This window comes from Sturnus vulgaris, chromosome 7 (assembly GCF_052056855.1).
Source record: "Sturnus vulgaris isolate bStuVul1 chromosome 7, bStuVul1.hap1, whole genome shotgun sequence".
NCBI classification, from domain to species: Eukaryota; Metazoa; Chordata; class Aves; order Passeriformes; family Sturnidae; genus Sturnus; species Sturnus vulgaris.
The window spans coordinates 125,810-149,426 of NC_142249.1; the positions used below are offsets into that span (position 1 = coordinate 125,810).

The 23,617-nt window shown below is 43.3% G+C and overlaps 1 protein-coding gene across 17 annotated transcripts in view; it reads right to left on the bottom strand.

Annotated features, from left to right (window-relative positions):
- The window catches only part of TRPM8 (transient receptor potential cation channel subfamily M member 8), a 128,185-nt gene that overhangs the window by 36,303 nt on the left and 68,265 nt on the right, over positions 1–23,617 (bottom strand). For all 17 annotated transcript variants that reach the window (XR_015804727.1, XR_015804723.1, XR_015804724.1 and 14 more), the window contains 3 exons: positions 5,299–5,403; positions 3,561–3,634; positions 1,775–1,931 (listed from right to left, as the gene is read on the bottom strand). Coding sequence is in view for 12 of the 17 variants with exons in the window: in XM_088167522.1 (XP_088023648.1) it covers positions 1,775–1,931; positions 3,561–3,634; positions 5,299–5,397 (330 nt within the window). In the remaining 5 variants the exon portion in view is untranslated. The remainder of the gene's footprint in view (positions 1–1,774; positions 1,932–3,560; positions 3,635–5,298; positions 5,404–23,617) is intronic.

Genomic DNA, 23,617 nt, shown 5'->3' on the forward strand with positions numbered 1-23,617 from the left:
CTCTGCATGGGGTTTGGGCTCCCAGAACCTTAACCACAGTGACTGCAATGCTGCGGATGTTACAGGGTCTGAGCAGCACAACAGAAACAAAGAGCTCAAAAGCTGGACTTTCAGAGGGTGAGATTTGATACAATCCCAGAGTGGGTTGGGCTAGAAGGGAGCTTAAAGCTCATTTAATCCCATCCTTGCCATGAACGTCTTCTGGTATGCCAGGTTGTGCCAAGCCCCATCCGGTCTGGCCTTGGACACTTCCAGGGATCCAGGGGCAGCCACAGCTTCTCTGGGCACCCTGTGCCAGGGCCTGCCCACCCTCACAGGGAACAATTCCTGCCCAGTATTCCATCCATCCCTGCCCTCTGGCAGTGGGAAGCCATTCCCTGTGTGCTGTCCGTCCATGCCTTGTCCCCAGTCCCACCCCAGCTCTCCTGGAGCCCCTTTAGGCCCTGGGAGGGACTCTGAGCTCTCCTTGGAGCCTTCCCTTCTGCAAGTGAGCACCCCCAGCTCTCCCAGCCTGTCCTCAAACCTCTTTATGGGTCTGTTCACATCTCATTTCTGCTCAGAACTTTTCAGGACTCATCTGTCTGAAAAACTGCAGTGCAGGGTATAAAACTTCCCATCCCTCACTGATGATTGACAGCAATTCTCAGGTCACCCTGAGTTTGAAATCCTCCCTGCTGCTCATCAACAGAAAATACTTGGCAATCTCCAGGAGCAGCAGGTGCCTTACTGCATAGGGAATAAGAACAGGGAACTGAGATGTGAACCTAGCCAACATTCCAATGGGATGGACTAGGAGATTGATATGCAGTGTTTGAACAAAGTATACTCTGAAATATGCACAGTGGCCTTGAGAGTCTGCACGAAACAACTGAGGGCACATGAACTGATTTCCAAAGTTGGAAGTGGGGAAGACACAACCTAAGGAAAGGACACTTAACTTTTGAGAAGTCTGAAATATTGCAACAGAGCAAAGCACTTTTTGTTCCAGTACAGTCACATAGCAGCTTACAACAAAGCAGTACAAAGCTAAAACATGCATACCAAAAACTATGTGAAGTACATGGATCTGTTTAAGCAAGATTTGAAACTTTCAGTCTCACTTCCCACTCAAATGCCTCTACTACTTTGCATAAAACAAACCAAATTAATTTACATAGCAGGCTCTGATTTTCCTCATTTATTTTGATTGTCCCAAGCAACCTGCACTGGTGTTAAATATCAGCCATTTAGAGGAGGCAGATGAGCTCAGCCACATGTGACTCCTCACAAGCATCAGTATAGATAAAATCACCAGAAAACAGCAACAGCAGCTATTTTCTTCTTCCCACACCTCCACTGTCCCCACTCAGAGCAAAGACACAAGGGAAAAAAAATAACAAATGGAATCAAACTTTTCAAGTTCCACAGATATCCCTCCAGAACTTACTCTCACTGTTGCAGCTCCACTCTAGGAAATACTCAGTATTCAATTGTTTATAGGCTTGAGCATGCTAGTCTCTGTGGATATAAAATAATCCTTGGATAACACCCTCATTCACCCATTCTCCTGCCATGCCTGGAAAGAGAAAATCTCTTTTCACTCCCATCACTAGCCTAACCAACAGGTAACACAGAAGGAATTATCATTTGTTACCTATTTTCAAGGCCTGAGAAACAAGCTCATGTCCCTCTGTAGCCTAACTCCTGCCATAAGAATAAAATCCATTTCACCTTCCTTGCTTTTGAGGAAGGTACTCAACAAGGGCCTCATGAACATCCTTAATCAATCACTTACTTTTCCTCTTTTTCCCAAGTTTTCAAACTGAATGTCCCCAAAGGCATCAGTAGGAAGCTCCTTGGTATGCTTCTTGTAGTTCCATTTTTCGGTGGTGTTAACCTGGGTGCCCTCTATGTGCTGATTTTCAGGATATCCACATTTACATAAGTTACCCCTGAAAGAAGAGTGAATAGACATGAGACCCCTGAGGAATCCTGAACAGAAAACTGAGCTTTGCCAGCAAGGCAAGCAGCAGGTGGAGTTCCAGAACCAGTTGCGTGTGGGACTCCACTGGGATTTACCACCTGACATAGCAGAGCAGCACCTGATCCTTCTTCCTCCCCCGTAACCTGCTCTGGCCAGCACTGAGAAGTAGAACACTGCTCAGGAACTGTGCTGAGGGATGGGCCCCACCTAAGTGACAAACCCAGGGTCACCAGTGGTGTAATGTTACACTCTTCAACTGAGCATGGAAATGAGGACATCAAAGCAAAATGTGGCATCAGTGACCTCACCTGCTGCTAACCTGAGGTGTACAAGGGGTTTCTTCCCTTTTTTGTGCTCTTAACCACATAGGACGAGTTCAATGCATCTTCTCTCCCAGGTAACAAGTGACAGGATAAGAGGAAAAAGCCTCAGGTTGTGCCAGGGGAAGTTCAGATTGGATAACAGGAAAAAAAAAAAAAATCATGCAAAGGGCTGTCAGGCATTGGTACAGGCTGCCCAGGGTCACGGTGCAGTCACCATCCCTAGAAGTATTCCAAAATCACATGGATGTGGCACTTGAGGACGTGGTTTAGTGTGGTGCTGGACTGACTTGATTTTAAAGGTCCTCTCCATAGCCTACATTCCTGTTTCCTCAGAGGACACGGAGCAGGGGTAATTGCCTGTCTCCTTTAGAAAGGTTTCTTTTACTCTGCTGTACCTTGCAAATGAAACCAGCTTACCTTAAAAATATCTAGATAAAAATAGCCCAGCAGCAAGTTCTGCAACCCTCTCCCAGAGGGCTTGCAGGAAGAGAAGCTGATGAGAACCAGTTCCTCCATCCTTTGCTGGTGCCTTGCCAGACATCCCATTTTTGGTGGCAGAGGAGGACCTAAGTGAGACTTTCTGAAATAAGACTCATTTCCCACCCTCTCTCTGAGGCATTTTTCCTCCCAGCTTCAGAGAAGAGTGGTGTCAGAGAGCCCTCAGAGCTCAATATGAGCGTTTCTGCAGCTATATTAGTTTAATCACTTTTCTCCTAAGCCTAAAAAAATTTTAAAAACCAACAACACCAAAACTCAAAACCACAAAGCAACGTTATGGTCCTCAAACTAGCACTGCACTGGTACCTGTACCTGAAAATGAAGCCAGTTTAAAACCCTGTCTTAAGAGAACATCAGCCTGAGCAAAACCTAGTGCCTGTGTAAGGTTTGTGCAATAAATTTTGGGTTTTTAAAATTTTGATTTGAGTTTAAAAGGAAAATTTAAATTATGTAAACCTCTGATACATACCTCGTCATACACCAATACCAGTGCTGCATCCTTCGAAACTCCTGTATATGGCCCCAGTTATGCTTCAAATTGGGAATTTGATATTAAACCCTGTGATGGAGCTGCTAGAAGATCAGAGCCCTAGTTTGGCATCTAGTTACTTGTGGAATAACTCAAAAAAGGGGACCAAGTTGAGACTGCACTGCTAGATCCAGATTCTGAACAAAAAGCCCCAAAACTTTACTCCCTGCCTTAAAAAAAAAGGCAGAAATAGCCTCATCCACCAGCCCCCGCATTCTTGAAAAACAAGAGAAAAGTATCTCCTTACGTTGACTTGGTGTCTTTTGTGAAAAAGACACATTCTCTCTTCTTAAAGTTTTCTTGGATGAAGCTGGCCAAATCCTGGAAAACAATTTTTAAAAGTTCATTTCTGATAACTCAGGAAACAGAAGAGAACAGCACAGTCAGTGTGAACTCAAAGATACTGTTTAAAGCACTAAGGCAAACATTCTTCACAACAGTACAAAAAAAAAAAAAAAAAGATGAAAATGAGAAGACAGTAAGGCTCTTTAGGGGATATTTTAATTTTAATCCCACACTCAAAGACCCCAGCAGGCGTCCAGAACAACTTCATGCTCTCCTTTATGGGAGCTCAGTGGAAAGCAAAGTCTCTCCAGCTTGTTTAACCATTAATGCTCCTATTAACCTTGAAACTCCCTGGAGAAGCTTTCACACTCAGGGAATGCAAATTCATCGCTAGTTTACCTCTGCCAGCTAAGAAAGCAAAGAGGAATTCTCACTTGCTGATAAAGGGTTGGGGGGGTTTTGTTAGCTTTCAAGCACAGCTTCGAATTTGCCGGGCAAGATTTCACTTAGGACACAAAGGGAAGACACGCAGCCATGGTTTAGTTCACCCTTTGACACAACACTTGTGGTGAAACAGCAGGTAGAAGTTATTTCAAGCAGAAAAAACATAACAAGCATTTATGTCCAAACCAAGGAAAATGGAAGGGAATGCATTCAACCAGTAAAAGTCACAACCAAGACCAAAAAATAAGAGGAAGGGGAAGCACTTGCTAAAGTGATAAGAATTGGGCATTAAGGCCTCCTGCAAACCCATCAGGAGCAGGGAATCTGCCACACCATTGCTGGAATCAGCAAATCTTCCAGGCTTGAAAGGATGCTTAACATAACATGTTGGCTGCCTTGGCCATCAAGCTGCTAGAAGAGCTTGGGGTGGTTCTTTATACAGACAAATTTGTTACTTGCTGCAACGTGGAAAAGGGTTCAAAATCAGAAGTGATGAAGAAAACACAATAAAGAGCTATAGGGGTTCAAAAGGAACACAGTACACCCTTAGAGTTTCACCGTGTCAGCTGCTGCTTGAAGGTCATGGTGTTATAAATACATATTACGTTATTGGCTTTTTGCAAATATTGAAGCGAATACCATATATATGGTGTTGAAGTGTTTTTTAAGATATAGTTTTCTTTAAAAGTAACATAAGCTAATAAAATGTCTTTGTGGTAAGTCAACTACCTGCTTAATTAAATAACACCCAGTAAAAACACCTGTTACTAATTTATCAACCATAAAACTATATGTAAACTATAGACAACAGTCTATAAAAATTAAAAACAACAGCCCAAATTAAGACTAATAAATAAATAAAACCAAAAAGCATACATGCTCTAAAGAAAAACCAAGGTAGCCATGTAAAACAATTCCTGAAATATAAAAAATAACTTATAAAAAAGTTTAAAAATATATAATAAGTCTATAAATATGCAACAGACTAATAAACTTAAGGAGTGTCTCCAAAACAACAAGTGAGCTCTTAGCTAAATACCAAACACCCAGCCATTAGAACATTTTGCTTTATTGTTTGCCTCTTATTGTCTTTTATTAAACTCTTAAAAATCTACCAAAAAAGTAAACCTCGTTTTTCACAGTGGTTCGGAAAATTCCTCCATGAAGGGGGAAGTGACAAACCCATCATCCTGCTCCTGACTTATTCACCACTGCTGTGGGCCCCTCCCAGCCACCAGCAGGCACCAGGTACTCACAGCATCACTGCAAGCCACGTCTATGCTGCGAGACATGCTGGAATAGAGCAGCCTGGAACTCTCAAAATTGCCATTCCTTCGGTGCCTCATGCTGCCCATGGAAACCTGGAAAAGCACAGTACAGGCAGAGATGGAGGAGCTCTAGACAACAGCAAAGGAACTTTGAGCCCTAGCAAGGCAAGGAAGAGGTTACTTGAATCCAGCATAAAGATTTAGGAAGGGTATTATTCCTAAAACATGAAACTAAAATTCAGAAAAATTATTTCCTGTTATTTCATACCACAAAGAGACTTTCTTTCCCATCTCCAAAAGAACTCCAAGGCAACATCTTTTGAGAAAGAAGCATAGCTTGTATGCCATCCCATTCAATCCATTCCCACATTTTAACTCTTTTGTCTCTGAGCAAGCTCAGGACATGGCTTAAATACATGAACAGTCTTTAATCCAATGTATTTACAAATTAAAGGGGATATTAAGAAGAAACATTTCAGGCACAAAGGAACAACTTCAGTGTCAAAGCAGTTGGCCCAGCAGGACCCCAGGAGCTTAGAGGAGCAGCACCCATCACTGAGCCCACTCCTGGAACAAGGACAGTCAATACGAGCAAACTGAAAAGCAAGAGCATTTAAAGCATATTGAATCCAAAAGTTAGGAAGTCTCCTGTAGAAGCAAACACATTTCAGTTGCCCTCTAAAGCAGATGCCTGTATTGAAGTCACTGTTTTTGAAGGAGCATCACTGCACTTGCAGCAAAGCACAGAAGAAAATTTTATTTATTCTAACACAAATATTTCAATTCCCTTCATGCTACTCTGTGAATAACACTGGAAAAGGCCTTTTCCTGAGAGAAAAGCTGTCAGCCAGCTAACATAGGGAGCTCAGGGCCTACTTGTGCTTCCACCACTGTTTTCTCTCTCCTGCCTTTTCCCTGGCTGTGTGCTCTGGGTTGCCTCTGGGGTAACACTGCCACTGCACACAAAGCAGCCCTCCTAGGCACAGCAACACTGAAGCATCACCGTGTAAATATAGAACTCCTAAGAGCCAAGAACCAGCAAGTGTGAAAATTTCCTTGGGGCACTCAACACAGTAGGAATGGCACAGGCAGTGGGAAGCTGCAGCTGTAAACAAAATGATGGAATGTGATGTGAGCAAGCCCCCAAAAGCAGTAAAAAAAGGCAAGTTTCCACAAACACATAAATTATACATGAAATATATATGTGTTATAGTTATTTTAAAAATCCTTTGAAAAACATTTCGTGTTGAGGGGGAGCATGATTGACTCAGTGTTGTTTACTGTGCATGGCAGAAGCCCTCAGCTACTTCTCCCAAATTCTGCAGCATTCTCAGGGATCTATGTCACTCTATCACTGATAAGTGATGGAAGAGCACAAAAAAAAAGCCCTCTTCCCAGCTCCTGCATGATATAGGAATGATCTCTACCCAAATAAAGAAAGGAGGAAAAAAAAATTAAAAAGTTGGAAAGTGAATGGCTGGAAGGCTGGGCCCAGAATAACAGAATGAAATCCAGCTGGCATTGATCACCAGTGCTGCTCCACAGAGTGCAGTCGTGGGCCTAGTCCACTTTCATGTTTTTGTCCTCATCAACAATCAGGATGAGGGGATGGAGGGCAGCCCCAGGAAGCTGCAGACATACCTGGGGGGATGTGGGTCTGCTGGAGGGCAGCCCCAGGAAGCTGCAGACATACCTGGGGGGATGTGGGTCTGCTGGAGGGCAGCCCCAGGAAGCTGCAGACACACCTGGGGGGATGTGGGTCTGCTGGAGGGCAGGAAGGCTCTGCAGAGGGATCGGGGATCCATGGGCTGAGCTCAGCAAGGCCAAGGGCCAGATCCTGTCCCTGGCTCACAACAACCCCATGGAACACTGCAGGCTCAGGGAAGAGCAGCTGGGAAGCTGGAAAAGGCCCTGGCAGTGTTGGTGATGGGGCTGAATATGAGCCCAGGTGGCCAAGAGCCCCGTGGGCTGTGTCAGCCATGGTGGGCAGAGCCCCAGGGCAGGGCACGGCCCCTCCAGGGCTGTGTCCAGTTCTGAGTCCTCTGGCCAGGGGGACACTGAGGGGCTGGAGCGTGTCCAGGGCAGGGGACAGAGCTGGGAAAGGGGCTCAGACTGGAGAAAAGGACAGGAGGGGACAGCCAGGGGGATTTGGGATCTGCTCCCAGGAACAGGGACAGGAGAAGAGGGAACGGGCTCAGGCTGGGCCAGGGTGGATATTGGGGAAAGTTTCATCACTGAAAGGGTTGTCAGGCACCTTCCTGACCTGGTGTCACCTTCCACAGAGACCCAGCACAGCTATTTAGGATTGTCAGCCCAGAGAAACAACTACCAACCCCTTTCCTCTGAACGCCCTTGGTGTGTGATCTCTTCATCAGTGATCCAAAAATGACTGAAAAGGAAAACCCAACTGGCAGAGAATAACGGACCCAAACCTGGTCAGCAATAGTAATTGATAAATGTGGGCATGTTTATTTCAAAAGTGTTATTTCTGATGGGGTAGACTTGTCTAACACAATACTAAGGAAAAGAGGGAAGCTGTACACAAAATGCAGAGGGTCAAAGCTGGCACACATCATAGAGAAATGAAAAAACACCTTGACAGTCACAGGGAACAAGAAACTCCATGAAACCGCAACTTGGCAGCTGATAAGGATAGAAATCGGAAGTTTAAGGACACAGGCAGCTCTGCACTGGGAGACACATTTCTCAACTTCCTAATAACCCAGGAAATAATTCTGAATATTTCATATGATTAATGTTCAGTGTAAAGATGTTTTTAAAGCTGTAATTCAAGATAAAAGCCCCATCGAGGGAAATTACATTTAGGTCTGGATCAACGCAACTTATTTATTGACAGTTTTACTTTCATTGTTGATTTGTTTAATAAAGTTTAACACCAGAAAAGTGACTATGGACATAACTGCACAGAGAGAAGATGAAAAGGAAACAAAGGTTTTAAATTATTAATTCCAAACACTACAGGATTTCAAGTTTGCCTCACAGCTTTCATAAATAATTGATAAGAACGAACATGCAGCAAACAAACTGAGAAAAGTTAGTGAGTGCAAAGAGCCCCCCTGAAAACCTGGTATTTAATTTTAAATTCTGAAAAGCCTCACTGATAGCACAATGTTTAGCTGACACCAGTGAGCAACACTCATTAACTCCATGAGTGTTGGAGATAACACAGCAATTATACATATTTTAAAAGATGTCACACAGCTGCAGTCCACAGAACAGACAAGCTATTCTTTACCACATTTCCAACCCATTAAATTAAATATATAAGATCTTCAACGCATTTAAGCATAACTTCCTTAAAACAACACATATTGAGAATAATAACCATTGGATAAGCTCCAAAATAATCCTCTAAAGTGTAAGACTGTGTCTTCCACGGCAACTCAAGGACCATATCCAAGGAAATCTTCAGACTGAGGTGACTCTAAAAAGAGGGGGGAAAAAGATAAAAAATATCTAGTTCTAAAGAGACAAATAAAGAGGCTTTTAGAAACTTGTCTGCAGCTGAAAAAGCAAAAGCAGCTCCATTCTCAGGAAGCTCACAGATAAACATAACCACTATTTGCATTAACAATTCCTGACACTGGCTTTACATGAAACCTCTCCAACAGCAGAGAATGGTGCTGAACTTCAGCTGCAGCCACTCACACAGTTTCCGCAAATTCAAAGTATATTTTCCTAAGGACAGACTTACCAAAGTCTCCAGAATATGGCCCAGGACTCCTTCTGCAATCATAACTCCAAGAGGAAGGCTTTGAAATACTCGACCTGGCAAAGCCCCACCTTTATCTGTGTCATGCCTTCGTTTTAAGGGAGGGAGGGATCACGGCCAGGGGCGAGGAACAGCAGAATTATTCACCAGTTCCTAATGAAGGCTTAATTGCAGCAGGGTGCAGGGAGTAGCAGCTGTAGGTTATTTGTAAGAGAGATGTTGTCCCACCTGCTGCCCATGGGCTGCAGGAACAGATAACACTGCAGTTCGTTTGTGGCACCAGCAGCACCAGTAAAAAGCCAGAAGTAAAAGAAAACACTTGTGGGAATAAATAATTAGATTTTAATGTAGCAGGAGATAATGAAGCAGCTGTAAAATCAACACCTATTAATCTAATTTACTACAAGGTTGTTGAAGCACTCTTGAGTGCAATAGAGAATTTTAAAAGTGTTTTTACTCAACAAAAATCAGATTCAGTTCCTTAGTTTATTGTTTCACACTCAGCATGGAGTAATCTGCTTTTCTCCTGCCTTTGACTTAAAGCTTTTCACTCGGGTAAAACAATTTCTATTGCTGTGATATTCAGTAACTCTGGAGAGATGGATGGTTCCCAGGCCACCTTCCTTGCAGAAAGCAGTGCTATCCCTTTTGCTACTGGAGAACCTCCTACAGCCTTTTAATCACCCAGTTAGGACCACTTTAGGCCAGGTTGGACAGGGTTTAGAGCAACCTGGTCTAGTGGAAGGGTCCCTGGCCGTGGAAGGGGGTGGAAAACTTGAGCTTTGAGGTCCCTTCAAACCTAAATCATTCCAGGATTTTAAGCCTCAGAGTCATCTTTCCTTCTGTGATGCAAGGTAGGTTTATTTGTCTTAAACCTCACATTACTTTGGCATATACACATATCTGCATTTTCACAAATGATCACTTAGGGGCTTCACCCCATTTGGCAGCATCTAACAGCTCCCTAAAACGTGTGTGTATTGAGCCCAAAGACAGAACACATCCAGTGATCTACTGCTCCTAAGGAACATAAAGAAAACACGTACCAACGACCTGCAGCTCAAGCTGAGAAGGAGCTAAACAGCTCCTGTGCATTTTCTGGCACCTGATTCCCTAAAGCAGAGTTTTCATGGAAAGCAGCACTATGGCCATGCAGCAACATTCCCCAAGTACTGAACATGAATCTTTACTGTGCTTTGTACCTGCAGATAGTCCCTCAATCACTGTCCTGTGAAACCTGCCTGGCTGGTAACTCATGAAAAGTAACTAGTCAGTACATAAATAGAGAGCTCAGTTATTCCTTTTAAAATGTTAGTGCACAGTTGAGGAACAAACCCTTCTGCCTGATCCTCCTAGGTACAGCAAACCTGGAAAAGAGACAGATTTTGGGGGCCACTTTATGGTTCTCAAGTAAGAAATTTGGTATCCCAAACATAAGTCAAAAATGTTCTCTGAAAGTTTTTAGGGTAAGGATAATCAATATTTTCCAACGACAAAAGCACCTCTATGGGCAATAATTCACACTTCCCAGAATTCCTGCATTCTTGGTCTGAGAATACACATACAATTATGTCAAATCTACAGGAATATGTTAACATTTACTGTATTCCAGCAAAATCAGAGCTGACTCCAGCAGAGAAATTCAGTGAGAACTTGCCAAACTGCACAGCACGTCCTGGGTCTCCCAATTCACAGAAGATATGTAACTCTGGTTTGGATTAGAGAGAGCTATTTGTGAACAACCAAAATGTGTTGTTATGGATCCTGGCCAAAGAGCTCCATGCCAACAAAGTAAAAGCTGTCACCCTCAGGATCAGAATTCTTGTTATCTGTGCAGGAATCAAAGTGCAGCAAGCACTTGTATTACTAAGAAGTGGAAATTCACATAGATACAAAAATATTTTCCATTGTATTGAGAGCAGTGAAGAGACTGTGAAGAAAAAAGATTCTTCTGCATCTGAATAAGCCTTCTGTTTGTTTAGAAAGAAGTATAAAGCCAGAGAGCAGATTTAAGGAAAATGGTACCTGAAGAGCTACAGGGATTGGAGACCACTGTGCAGAACAAATGGTACAATGGGATTTAATTCAGTGGCTGGCAGTAAATCACTTTCTATCCCAGAACCTGTGAAAGCTTGAGAGGGGCTTTTTATAGGTGAAGGCAGAATTGACAATGTATCTGTGAAGTCTAGTAATGTCACAGAATCCCAGAATGATTTGAAAGGGACCTAAAAGCCCATTCCATTCCAACTCCCTGCCATGGGCAGGGACACCTTCCACTATCCCAGGTTGCTCCAAGCCCCATCCAGCCTGGCCTTGGACACTTCCAGGGATCCAGGGGCAGCCACAGCTTCTCTGGGCACCCTGTGCCAGGGCCTGCCCCACCTCACCGGGCAGGATTTCTTGCTATCATCTCATCTAAATCTCTCTTCTCTCAGTTTAAAACCACTTCCCCTTATCCTATCACTATCTCGCTGTGTAATAGATATTAACACTCCTGTATTGTTTATTTTGAAGACGGGGGTGGGGGGGGGGTGAGGGGTTGTGTCTTTTTAAAATTAAGTTCATTTCAGTTCAACACACCAAGCAACATTTTTAATGCCAAGGAGACCATCCTGGGCTGAGAGCACTGAGATCACCATTACTGGCCATGGAATACCCTTTTTAGGAGCAAGGTTGTTTTGGCTAAGCTTTGACCACATATTTGTAACAACCTGGTCTAGTGGAAAGTGGCCCTGCCCATGACAGAGAGTGGAAGAAGATGAGCTTTAAGGTCCCTTCCAGCCCAAACCATTCTGGGATTCTATAATTATTATCCCACTGTTTCAAGGCAATGTCTTACTGGAGATTTATATGTGGGGTTTCAAAGCTTAGGCTTCACAGAATCCAATAGTTAAAAGTATGATGGATCAAATAGGCAAAAAAACCTAATACTTGCTCTGTTGAGTGCTAATCATGACCATTCTCTCATCTCAACTCTCCCCATGGATTGCCAGAGAGAACAAAATGTCAAAACACTGTCGTAGAACTAATTACAGCAGCTCAAACAAAGCCTTACATGGAGATTCACAAAGAACATTTCTATGCCCAAAATCCCTCCGGATTTCTCTTGCTTTGGCTGCAAGCTGTTAACACTGCTCCTGTTTCTAGCAGGAAACTGTGACTGATGCAGCTGCACACAGAATTCCATTTGCTGTGCATGACCTGCCTTCTGCACCCCTTTACTGCTTGTACAAAAATCCACTTCTCCCCTTTTTATCCAGGCTGCAGAAGCCCACCTTGAACAAGGATAATAGCTTGTGTGTGGCTCCTCACCCTTTTTATGTTGGGATTTTGGATTCTTAACCTAAAGGGGAACTATAGGATAACACTTGAGCACTTCTCATCCTCAGAAGCACCTCGAACATAACGAGCATGAGCACCACAAGCCTGGGGAGAAATACAGAAAATTATCTGGCATAATAATACAGGCAATTTGTTGTCTGAATTTGGTAAGGCGTTTTACTGTTCTTCAGGGCAAGAAAGGTCAATGAAACTACTCAAACTAGACCTGAGTCCTACCCAAAGGATAGGTGGGTAAGTCCTGTTACATACACATTTGGCAACAAAAGCACGGACAGCACAACTTCTCTGGGGTTTGGGTCTTCAAAAATCTTGGAAAAGCCTAAAGAGCACTTTTCTGTGGTGACAACTGCTCAAGTTCAGTGTGCAGGCAACACTTTCTGGTTTCTCCTTTCTTCTGCTGGAGACAACCCAAGTTTCATAGAAGATCCCCGCTCCAGTGACTCTTACTCATTTTGAATGGCAAATATTGTAGAATGGCATATTTCCATCTGGCTGCTCAAGTCACAGGGATTTTTCATTTAATATTATTACTGAAAGCAATTTTTAGCCATTTACCTTAAGGATGTAACAGAACATTCCAGCAAGCCTACTATGACACACTAAAGGAAGCACCAAAGAGAAAAGAGAACACAAGCTGGTGCAAAATGGCAGTATTTTGACAATTAGTGATGTTGGAACTGTTCAAAGAGGGATTTTTAATGGAATTTAAATCTATTAGAAGCACTTCTGACTAGTCTGAGTGTCAAGCTCACCTCGCTGAAAGACAAAAGTCTCCTGGAAAATTTAAGTGTGACCCTGCAGAGATGAAGACCTAATGCTGTGGGACCTTGAAAATGGGGATACAACAAAGCAGAGAGCTGTGGTCCTGCCCTCCCTCATCACCCATCCTGCTGTCCACAAGCATTTAAAACCCTTTTTCACAATTTACATTCCTAAATGCAGACACTTGTATTTCCTTTCAGTGTGAGAGCGCATTGCACTTGAAGAACAATGAAATCATTCCGATGTGCATGTCAGCCCAGAAAGCTCTGAAAGTGCATTTTGGTGTGAAATATTAATAGGTAGGAACAGAACACTGGCACATTCTTTCTGTAAAAGCCCTAAAAATAAAAATTAAAAAAAAAAATCCACCAGAAAGAATTATGTAATTTTCAGTTTATCAGTGTTGAGTGACTAAGAAATGGTGCACCTCGGGCTTTTATGCACTTTATTTGATGGAAATGTTCTGAGAAAGTGTTCATCAAGCTTTAAAAATGAGGAGAGGTGAGGAGAGGAGATGAATGCTTGAGATCAGCTAAAAAACACCCAAAACCCAAACAAAAAGCAGTAAGAAGGCTCTAATCAACTCAGCAGTCAACTGGAGATTCACATCCACCAGTTTCAATGCAGTAGGCTCACATCTTAGCTACAGCTCCATGGATTTCTTTGAATTGAACTAGGGTCAAAATAAAAATATGTATTAATCCAGAATATTCCAATTGGACAATCAGAGAGAAGTCTCAGCAACCAAAACTTTCAAAACGGAAAAAAACCTTCAAATTTAAAGTAATAAATAAATTAAATTATTTTCACTTTTGCATCAAAACTTCAGGAAAATCACCTTCATGGAAAGGAAGGGCACATTTCAATAATCAAGTTTATTTGAATATAGCTAGAATATTTAAGGAAAATACCAAGTTCATTAATTTTTCAAGGCTCAGGGTAATATTGTTGCAAGATTCAAAGAATTATCCTTAGTAAGAACTGGCTTTCACTCACTGTTGTAAAGTTCAGAATTCAGCCAAACTATATAATCTTTCTGTTTTAAGAGTTTATGCATAATTTCCTATGCCTATTTTGCATGCACTGAGATCATATACAGAAATCAAAGCCATACAGCACAAAGACAAGTGGTAACAGCAAAGTAAAAGCTCTCAAATGTTCATTTAATCCAAAGAAACTCCTCCAGTGAAGAAGTACATCTGTTTCTACAGAGCCATATGACTAAAACACACAGTCAAATTCATCTAATATTCAGTGGAAATTAACATATGCTTGGGATTATTTCAGTCTCCATTCTCTGGGAGCTGGGTGTAACATGCAAACCTTACACATCTATTCCAATCTCACACCACTGTGTGGATAATGGTGTGTGTCAGCAGCAGGCAGTAGATTATCCCGCTCCAAAAAGCTACACTTACTCAGATACCCAAAGATATCTTGGGTAAAATGCTTTTAACCCCTGGAAATCAGAGTTTTCAGAGTAAGTAGGAAGGTACATGTAGAGGTCCAAATAAGTCAGAACCAAACACATGTGACTCAAGAGCTCAAAGAACATAAATCCCTCAGTCTCTCCAGAATCTTTTCTAGTGCTTGAACATCCTCAGGTGGATTTTTTTTTTCCTACTATAAGAAAATCCCAGAATGGTTTGGGTTGAAAGGGACCTTAAAGTCGATCTCGTTCCAAGCCCCTGCCATGAGCAGGGACAGCTTCCACTATCCCAAGCTGCTCTCCTGCTTATTCCTTTGTTCCAGCTTGTCCAGTGCCCCATTCCTGCACACCTCAGACATGCCTGGATCCATTTTCTCTCCACATTCCCACATAAGGAGGTTGCAGATACAATGAAGATCCCACAGCACATTTCCATCTCAAGTTCTCCTTGGGCACTGGGGTTGAAACAAGATGATATTTAAGGTACTTTCCAACCAGGAAGATTCCAGGGCATTTTATTCACCTAGGACTGGATTTACTTGGGAGGGGACCAAAAACATGTAGTCAGGCATTAACAAACCTCGAGCCAAGCTATGGAGAAACCTTTTCAGCAACAGGCAGCATATTCCTTTTTCAGGAATATGCTGCCTGTTCACCGGGTCAAGGAGATAACTTGTACAGGTCCTGTTGGTTTCTGTTTTCCTGCTGCCACAGAAGAAATTGGGACAGAAATAACGAGTCATCCATCCCATGGAAATAGTACTAAGACAGTGCCAGGAGAAATGTTCAGCTGGAAAGCGTGGTTGGAAATCAAGTGATCTGTGACATTCACCCCCGATCACTCTGAACAAGTTGCTTTCTAAAAACAAGGGAATGAGAGGACAAGGATACCTTTGAGTTTTGAAATTAAAAAGCTGGATTCAGTTGAACTTGCTGAAATAGGAAGCAACGAAAAACTAAGTGTCAAAGAATTCAGAGATGAAAGCAACATGAGAACCCTTGCCAAATTCACAGGCAAAAAGTAAAACAGCCACACTCGGGTCTGAGGTAGGAAAATGCAGCTGAATTGTCCATTTTGAGTGGTCTTCACACAGAAGACCCAGCTCCATGAAGGCTCTAAAATGCTTTGTGTTACTTAATAATTTGTTCTCAGCACAGCTGCTGCTGGAAAATCAGTTAGAGAAAAGTAGGAGGATGGGAGGAAACTGCTTCCAAGAAATTTAGCTCAGGTCACAGTCAGCAAGAGGTGGCTGTCCTCTCCTACCCCAAGATGGGAATGTGCAGAAAAAGTTTTGAGCTAAAAAGAGTCTTTAAAAAGGAAGCACTAAAGGTAACAGAGTTAGCAGCTCTGACAAGAATTTCAGCACACAGGGAGAGGCGAGGAGGGAGAGATAGAGTCAATGGAAAAAAATCCCCTGGAGGCTGAGGTCAGACTGATTAAGATGCTGTTTCAATCAATATCCGCTGAAAACCATAGTTGAAAGCAAACAAACACTAAATATACTTTTTCAGAGTCTTACAAGGAAAAGACTCTCATGGAAAATGTATGAAGAAACTTCCAAGTAATTATAGATTGGCAGAGTTGTATTTCTTTCCCTGACCATTATTTTAATTAATTATTAATCAGCTGCTGCTGTCAAGCCTATGTGCTTAAAAACACCGAGCAGTGCGTTCTTTATAAGGGGTAGTTTATCAACTTGATTTTATGTCCATCACACAACATTAAAGTGAAAGGTAAGTGATTTAGAGTAAACCATGAATTTAATCCACTCACTTATACATTTCATTGCTTTCCCAAGCCCACGAGGAGCTTGGTGTCTGGGGAGATGGGTGGTTGTGATTGATTTTGAGGGTAAGAACCAGCACGAGCCCAGGGTCAGGCACAAAGTGCATGACTTGTCTGGAGTTTAACTTCTGGAGATCTTCTGCTTCTGAGAGACCCTCCAGATTTCCCATGCAGCAGTGGAGGACACAGAGCATGACTTTCACCCCACCCAGTCTCTCCCTGGAGTCACAGCCAACTGCACAAAGGGGACCACAAACACCTGTCTCACTGTCCCTGCCTGAACAGGTACCATTGACTCAGTTAATAAACACTTCTGAAACCCTTCAGTCCTGCTTCCAGAATATCTATTTCTGGAAGGCTTGGACTTTTTCCAATGAAAGTCTGCCATGTTTTGATCTTCTCCTTACCCTTTTTCCAGTATTCTTAGCACAAGAGCAATGCAAAGCATTCACTCATTCTTTTCCCAAGACATTTTGTTCACAAAATTAAAGACCACTCAAAATCCCATGAATAGAACTTTCCTCCTAAGGACAGCAAGGATGTTTGAGTGTACTTTATTCTGTGCTCTAGCTGTCCTGGTCCATCAATGCAGAGGCAGGAACCATCAATGTTCAAGGCCTGGAACAGTTCACTGGGTTCTGTGCTAACACCAGCCTTAGTCCCAGCTGGAAGCACAGCCTGGAAAAAGCAGCTGAAAAAAGTATCAGCTGGAAAATGTGACCAAGATGGGGGCTGAAAAAATGCAAGTATCTTCATCCCCACAGTCACATCAGTTGATGAGGGCAGGTGAGAGTGTGAGAATATTTACTCCAGCAAGGTTATCTGACTGGGGACTCTGTCAGTTGAGAATTCCAAGAGGAAAAGGGAGAAACCACAAAGAAATATAGTCACAGACCTGACAAAACCATCATAGAGACATTGACAAGGAAAAAACCTTGGCAGTCCTGCTGATGGATTGGCTGCTCAGAAACCACAAGGCACCACTCTCAGCAAGATCAGCATGAGGCAGGAATGGTCCCTAAAGCCAGCTGCTGGGGAAGACTAATGGGAATGAGGAGCCTTGGAAAAGTGGTGGAGAGGAACAGGCTATGAATAAACCCTACAAAAGAGGGGCAACATTTTGCTAGGATTAACCTCCCTACTTGCAATACCAAGTGTTAAGGCCTTTAGGCCTGGCCTTGGTCTGCCTGAGGGCAGACTTTGCCTGTAGATAAATAAGATATAAAGTCACCTCCTGGGATGTCAAACCCTACAGCAAGTTTGTGAACTCAAAAATTCTTTAAAATGTAGGTAAGGCAAGGCTGAATCTGTCTGGGCTTTTTAAGGCAGAGAGAGATTTTAAAGGAGTGTTTATTGCAGTTGAAAAAGCCCTCTAAGAACATCAAGTCCAACCATTAACCCAGCACTAAATGGTGTCTTTAAGCACCAAGACTGCATTGCTTTGAACACTTCTGGGGATGGTGGCTCCATCATTTCCCTGGACAACCTGTTCCAATGCCTATCACCCTTTCAGGAAGAAATCTATCCTAATATCCAACCTTCCCTGGGGCAACTTCAGGACATTTTCTCTGGTCCCACTACTTGTTATCTGAAAGGTGAGTTCTAGACTTATTTTATTTCTGTGTTACCATTTCTTTGATTCAATGGGCCTTTCTTTACAATTGCAAATTTTTCAAATATGGCCAAATTTTTCAAGGTTTCACCCTTGCTTCCCTGCAGACATCTGAAGCCAAACCTCGTCATCTCCTCATTACTCTTTCATTGCACTTACCACCAAATACCCCCGATTTGGGATTTTCTCAGCATCATTACACAAATTTTGCACATCCAGGTCTATGTTGATTAAAGACCTCAAAGAGGTTGTGGACTCCTTAGTTTATGACAAGAGCTGTGTGCTGTGAAGACTTTAAAGATAATAATTGGGATTATAGGTTATTTGGGAAAGCCTAGATCAGGCAGCTGTTGCAGACAGATCCTACAGTAAGCAGAGCTTTATAGTCACTCTCCACAAAATGCTGAATTAAGGACAAAACATCCTGATATATTGCAGGAAATCCTGCCCAGTCTCAGAAAGAACCTCCAAAGGAGTGAAGAATCACCCAGCTGCAGCAGTGAAGGTCTGTCATCTCTTGATATGCTCCATTCATCCATCTCCCTGCTTGCCACTGCTGCTGTGGGCCCCACAGGGAGTGGTGTAATTGTGCCAGTTCCTTGTTCCTTCCCGCTGGAGAGTGGAAGGTGCAGTAGATGTTGAGATGAGGAGAAGTCAAACATGCCCCTGAACCAAAGTCTTGTACCTCTCAGGGCAGTGCTAAGTCTTGGAGAGAGCAGTAACTCTCCAAAGATTTGCAGGTCTGCAAGTTATGGGCACTGGGAACCTCTTTTGATGTCAGGGTCTCACCAGGACACACACCCCACAAAGACATGACTCTGAACTTGATGAATAACTGCAATTTTTGCTATTTAACAGGTCTTTAAAAGTCAGAATGAGAAATACTGTGAGTACACTGACTGAGACGACCAGAGACTCCACCCAGAGCTGTGGAAGGAAATGAGAAGGGTATGGAGTACTGTTAAAATATGAAAGGGATATTAAAGCCAGCTTCAATTACTTAGATTATAAATGCATATACCATCTGCTACCAATTTTTTGCATCTCAAAAAGAAGTCTCAATCAGTCAGCACCATTCAGCTTTTCACACATTGCAAGTGGCAGTATTAGAAAGATCCATTCTAAACTTCCCCATCATCCCCACCTCTCCAGTTCTCCAGCCTACCAGACAGCTGAAACCACAAAAGTAAGGAATGTGTTTGAAACTGCTGCTCCCTAATTTAGGAAGGAACACATTCTAGATCAAATGAAAAAAATAATGAAAACATTTATTATTTCCAGCTTCTCTGAAGCTGCAGAGAAAGGTTTTCACTCTGATAATTTGTATTAGCTGGCCTGGAATCTGCAGGCAGCAACATTTAAGAAGTAATTTAAGCTGAAAGAGTACTTTTGGGGAAAGTGTCTCAAATGTCAGACATCTATTAAAACAGCTCTTGACAGACTAATCTATAAGCTTTTCGGTTTTAGTGTGAGATTTGTATCGATTTTTAAAATAGCAATTCCATTACTACACATTAACAGCATGGATAAACATCTCTCTCAGTATTTAGGATTGCAACAGGACAAAGCCAGAATGTGAGGGCAGTAATTTTCCATCACTCAGTAGGTGAGTTTAACGCCGTACCTGCAAATCAAGTCCATCTCTAAAGCAAATTTTCAGCACAGAAGGAGCTGTGATGCCCTTTTTTGTTTCCCAAATCCACACTGTACTTGTGACTCTGCTCCGTTCCTGGCAGTCAGCTGCACATCCTGTTACTCACCTTACTGCCTTTCCCACTGCCAGATCTGGAAATTCCCTTTCTAATGTGTCCAATTGTCACAACTTCAGGAATGACAGGAAAACCAGGAGCAAGTGTACTTATGCATGGGGCTCAATCGGCAGGAAAGCAGGAAATGGACTCCATCTCAGAGGTGTTTTCCAACCTAAGTGATTCTGTCAAAAGGAAACATCCCAACAGAAAAAGAGAGGCAGGCAGTTCCCTTCATAGCAGTTTGGATTTCCAGGGCCAGAAAGACCAGACCAGACCCAACACTCCCTGAGCCCAAAGGCTGCTCATGGACTTGTGCCATCACCAGACCTGTAAGACTGGCCAGACTGCCAGCAGCACCAGGGTCACATCCAAAATAAACAAATGCCATTGCAGTAAATCCTGCCATTCGCTGTCCCAGAGAGTCCTTGAGCTCAGCAGGCTGGTGAATGCATCAGCCTCAGAGTAGAACACAAAATCCCAGAATGGTTTGGGTTGGAAGGGTTCTTAAAGTTCATCTCATTCCAATTCCTTCTGCCATGGGCAGGGACATCTTCCACTATCCCAGGTTGCTCCAAGCCCCAGTGTCCAACCTGGCCTTGGACACTTCCAGGGATCCAGGGGCAGCCACAGCTTCTCTGGGCACCCTGTGCCAGGGCCTGCCCACCCTGCCAGGGAACAATTCCTTCCCAATATCCCATCTAGCCCTGCCCTCTGGCAGTGGGAAGCCATTCCCCGTGCCCTGTCCTTCCATCCCTAGTAATTAGTCTCTCTCCATCTTTCCTGTTCCCTTCAGGACATGGAAGGGTCAGTTCTGTTACCTAGAGCCTTCTCCAGGCTGAACAATCCCAATTCTCTCAGCCTTTCCTTGTGTCTCCACCAGTTGCCAGAGTTGTGTAACAACTTACCTTAGTCACCCTTGATTCCAAGTCTGGAATAAACTACTGTAATTTCAACATTTCTCTCAAAATCCAGGGTTTATGCCACTCATACACCTTCCCCTAAACACACACACATTTAAGGAGCTCGTTTTCAAACAAGGCTTCACAACCATGGTTTGGATTTTAAAGCTCAACTTGCAGACTTAGAGGTGCTCCTGGCTCTCAGGACATTGGAAAACAAAAGGATTGTTCAGAGGGGCACAACCCTAAAGATTGGAGCCCAAGACTGCTCAGATATGTAAAACCTGTGACAGTGTGGCTGAACCTAGGTCAGGTCAGGGGCCATAACTTTGCATGTGGAAGAATTAAGCTAGAGATCCATGGTAGGGCTGCCTACACTGTTCTTTGGTTTAAAAACTGAATTAATCCAAAACATTCAGAGAGATTTTAAATGAGGAAAAATTAGATGATATCAAAGTGTGATCTGCAAGTGCTACCTGATCAATGAGGGAGGCAGGAAAAATGGGAATAGAAAGAGTGTTTGCAGGGAAGTCTCTCTCCTGAGTCACAGTGGAGGGTACCACCTCTCTAACCCCAGCATTCCCAGCGATAACAGATTCCACAGGAGTCTAGGGCTCTCCAAAATGTCTTGCAGTGTTGCAGGCCTAGATGGAAGCTTTTAAAGCCGCTGGACTTCACTCCTGCAGCCTCCCTGCCCCATGAGAAGGAAGCTCCATGGAAGCCTGCTTGCTCCAGGCACCTCTCTTTTCCAAGTGCTCTTCCCTCTCTTCCACCTCAGACAACTTCTGCTCGGGTCCTACAATTGCTTTTTCCCAGTCCCCTTACAGAACTGGAAAAGAGCCACAAGGATGGACCTAATTGCTGCTCCAGCTTCTTCTGGGTGGCAAATAGCCTTGAGTATCAGTGGAGATGGCTTCACACATGGGAGCAGCTCTACACCCTCCCACCTTGTTCCTGCATATTTTAGCAACCAGTGCTAGTAGTGGACCTTGGACCACCTGCCCCTGGAGTGGCTGCATCACCTCAGAACCAGTACAGCTGACCAAAAGAATAGCCCACACCCTGGAGCACCATGCTCAGCCAAAAAAAAGAGAAAGGGAATACTTGGGGTCTCTATTTAGTTCCCCGTTCTGCTGAGGGGGACAGGGAGTGAGGGTGGGTCTGTGTGGGCTTGTGTCACGAGGGAGCATCACAGGGTTCCCAAGTGTTCCACCCTCTCTGAAGATGTCACCCAGCACCTCAGAGCCCAGCTCTCACCTGGCTGATTGCAAAGGCAGAGCCATGACCTTTTTCAGACTCTCAAGTGCAGAAATGCACTGACAGAACTCAGAAATTTCAGCTAATCTTCCCATTAGGGCCCTGTTACACAAACTCCCAAAACTGAAGGTCAGAGGAGTATCAATTTGCTTTCTGAGTGGATTCTGTGCCCTTAAGGCTGCAGATCATAATGGGAAAAAACAAAAAAAAAGCCTTCAAACAGGCCAAGTACTAGAAAGGTGATAAACTCCACACCATTAAAGCAGAGTTTTAAAGGGAGGTACGTGTTCTACCTCATCTGATTCTGCTGTGAAATACCCAAGGCTGTTACAGAGGTTCACATTAGTTCTTCCAGCTCCATCAAGAAAGAATGTTTTCATGGGCTTTGCCAAGAAGAGTGGAAAGTTCAGAGAAAAAATAAAAGAGAAAAAGGAAGAACATTCTGCTGTTTCCACAATTATTCTTACAGAGCCAGTGGAGTGGGACAGCAGAACAATTCCCAGAAAACCTCTTGCTGTGCAAGCTCACTGCCACCCTGAGCCCAGGGCTGCTGCCTTCTAGAAAGCTCCTCTTGCATCCATTCTTTGGACTGTGCTGCACCTCCCCCTGGCCTGGAAAGAGGAACACAGAAGGGAAAAGGGAACTGTCCCATTCCAGGCCAACCCATTAAAAGCCTGAGCTTCTTTCTCCAAAATATTTCTAGCAGAATATATTAAATATCCTGCAGGTGTAGCAAGGTTTGAGCACAACACTTCTTTTTTCCTGCCCCCCACCTCCCTATTCACCTGAATTTCCAAATTCAAACAGCCAGGTTGAGTTCTGCTCTGTCTGCTGAGAACCCCACACCTGGCCTGAGAAGCCTAGGGACAACAGTAGGATATACCAGACAGAGAAACCATCAAGGGGAAATAAAATGTATAAACGGCTTCTGGTAGGAGCAGTTGGGTGTCATAAATGAGACTCAGGGAAGCTGGAACAGGGATCAGGCTTGATCAGGGAAAAATTTTCATGAAGCTATTTCTGAGCAGAGCAGCACTAAGAAAAGCAAGTTGCAGTTTGTCCCTGCTGCTCCCACACAAACTGCTTTTGTGACTAAAAGCCAAACCTATATCAATACTAAAAACTCACACAATTCTTTCAGCTCCTACTATTGTGAAGAAAAAGGTTTCAGTGTCCTTTCTAAAAGCAAGAATCACATCTTTAAATACCATTTTGTCTCCCATGATCCAGTCTCCTTTCTGCCACTAGATGTCCCACAAGTAAGAGGAGAATCCAGATGGGAGCACTGTGAGCGAATTGTAATTTGAATTTATTTTCATTTGATCTGCTTTGAACTCTAAATGTATTATTCAACTCGGTGAAAGCTTTCTCAATTTGTAAATAAAACAAAAGACTCTTGCTGGATTGATACACTCGTTTAACAGTAATTTTGATGGTATAATATTAGATGTTAATCCCATATTCAGGTTGTTTCTATAATATAATGCAATTCTAGCAGAGAAACATTACAGTGAAGGTATTACCCCATAGGAACAGTTTTGTTGATGTTTATTTCAGCATTAAAATAAACATCAGAGCAAGAACTGTAAAGTATCATTGAAAAACCTATATATGAGAGCTAACAGGAGAAAATAGCAGAGATAATTTGATGTCCCTTTAGATGCTGGGAACTGCAGGTGGTGGAACATCAGACAGGCCAGCAGGCCATGTGCTGAATGCTGAGGAGACTCCAGGGC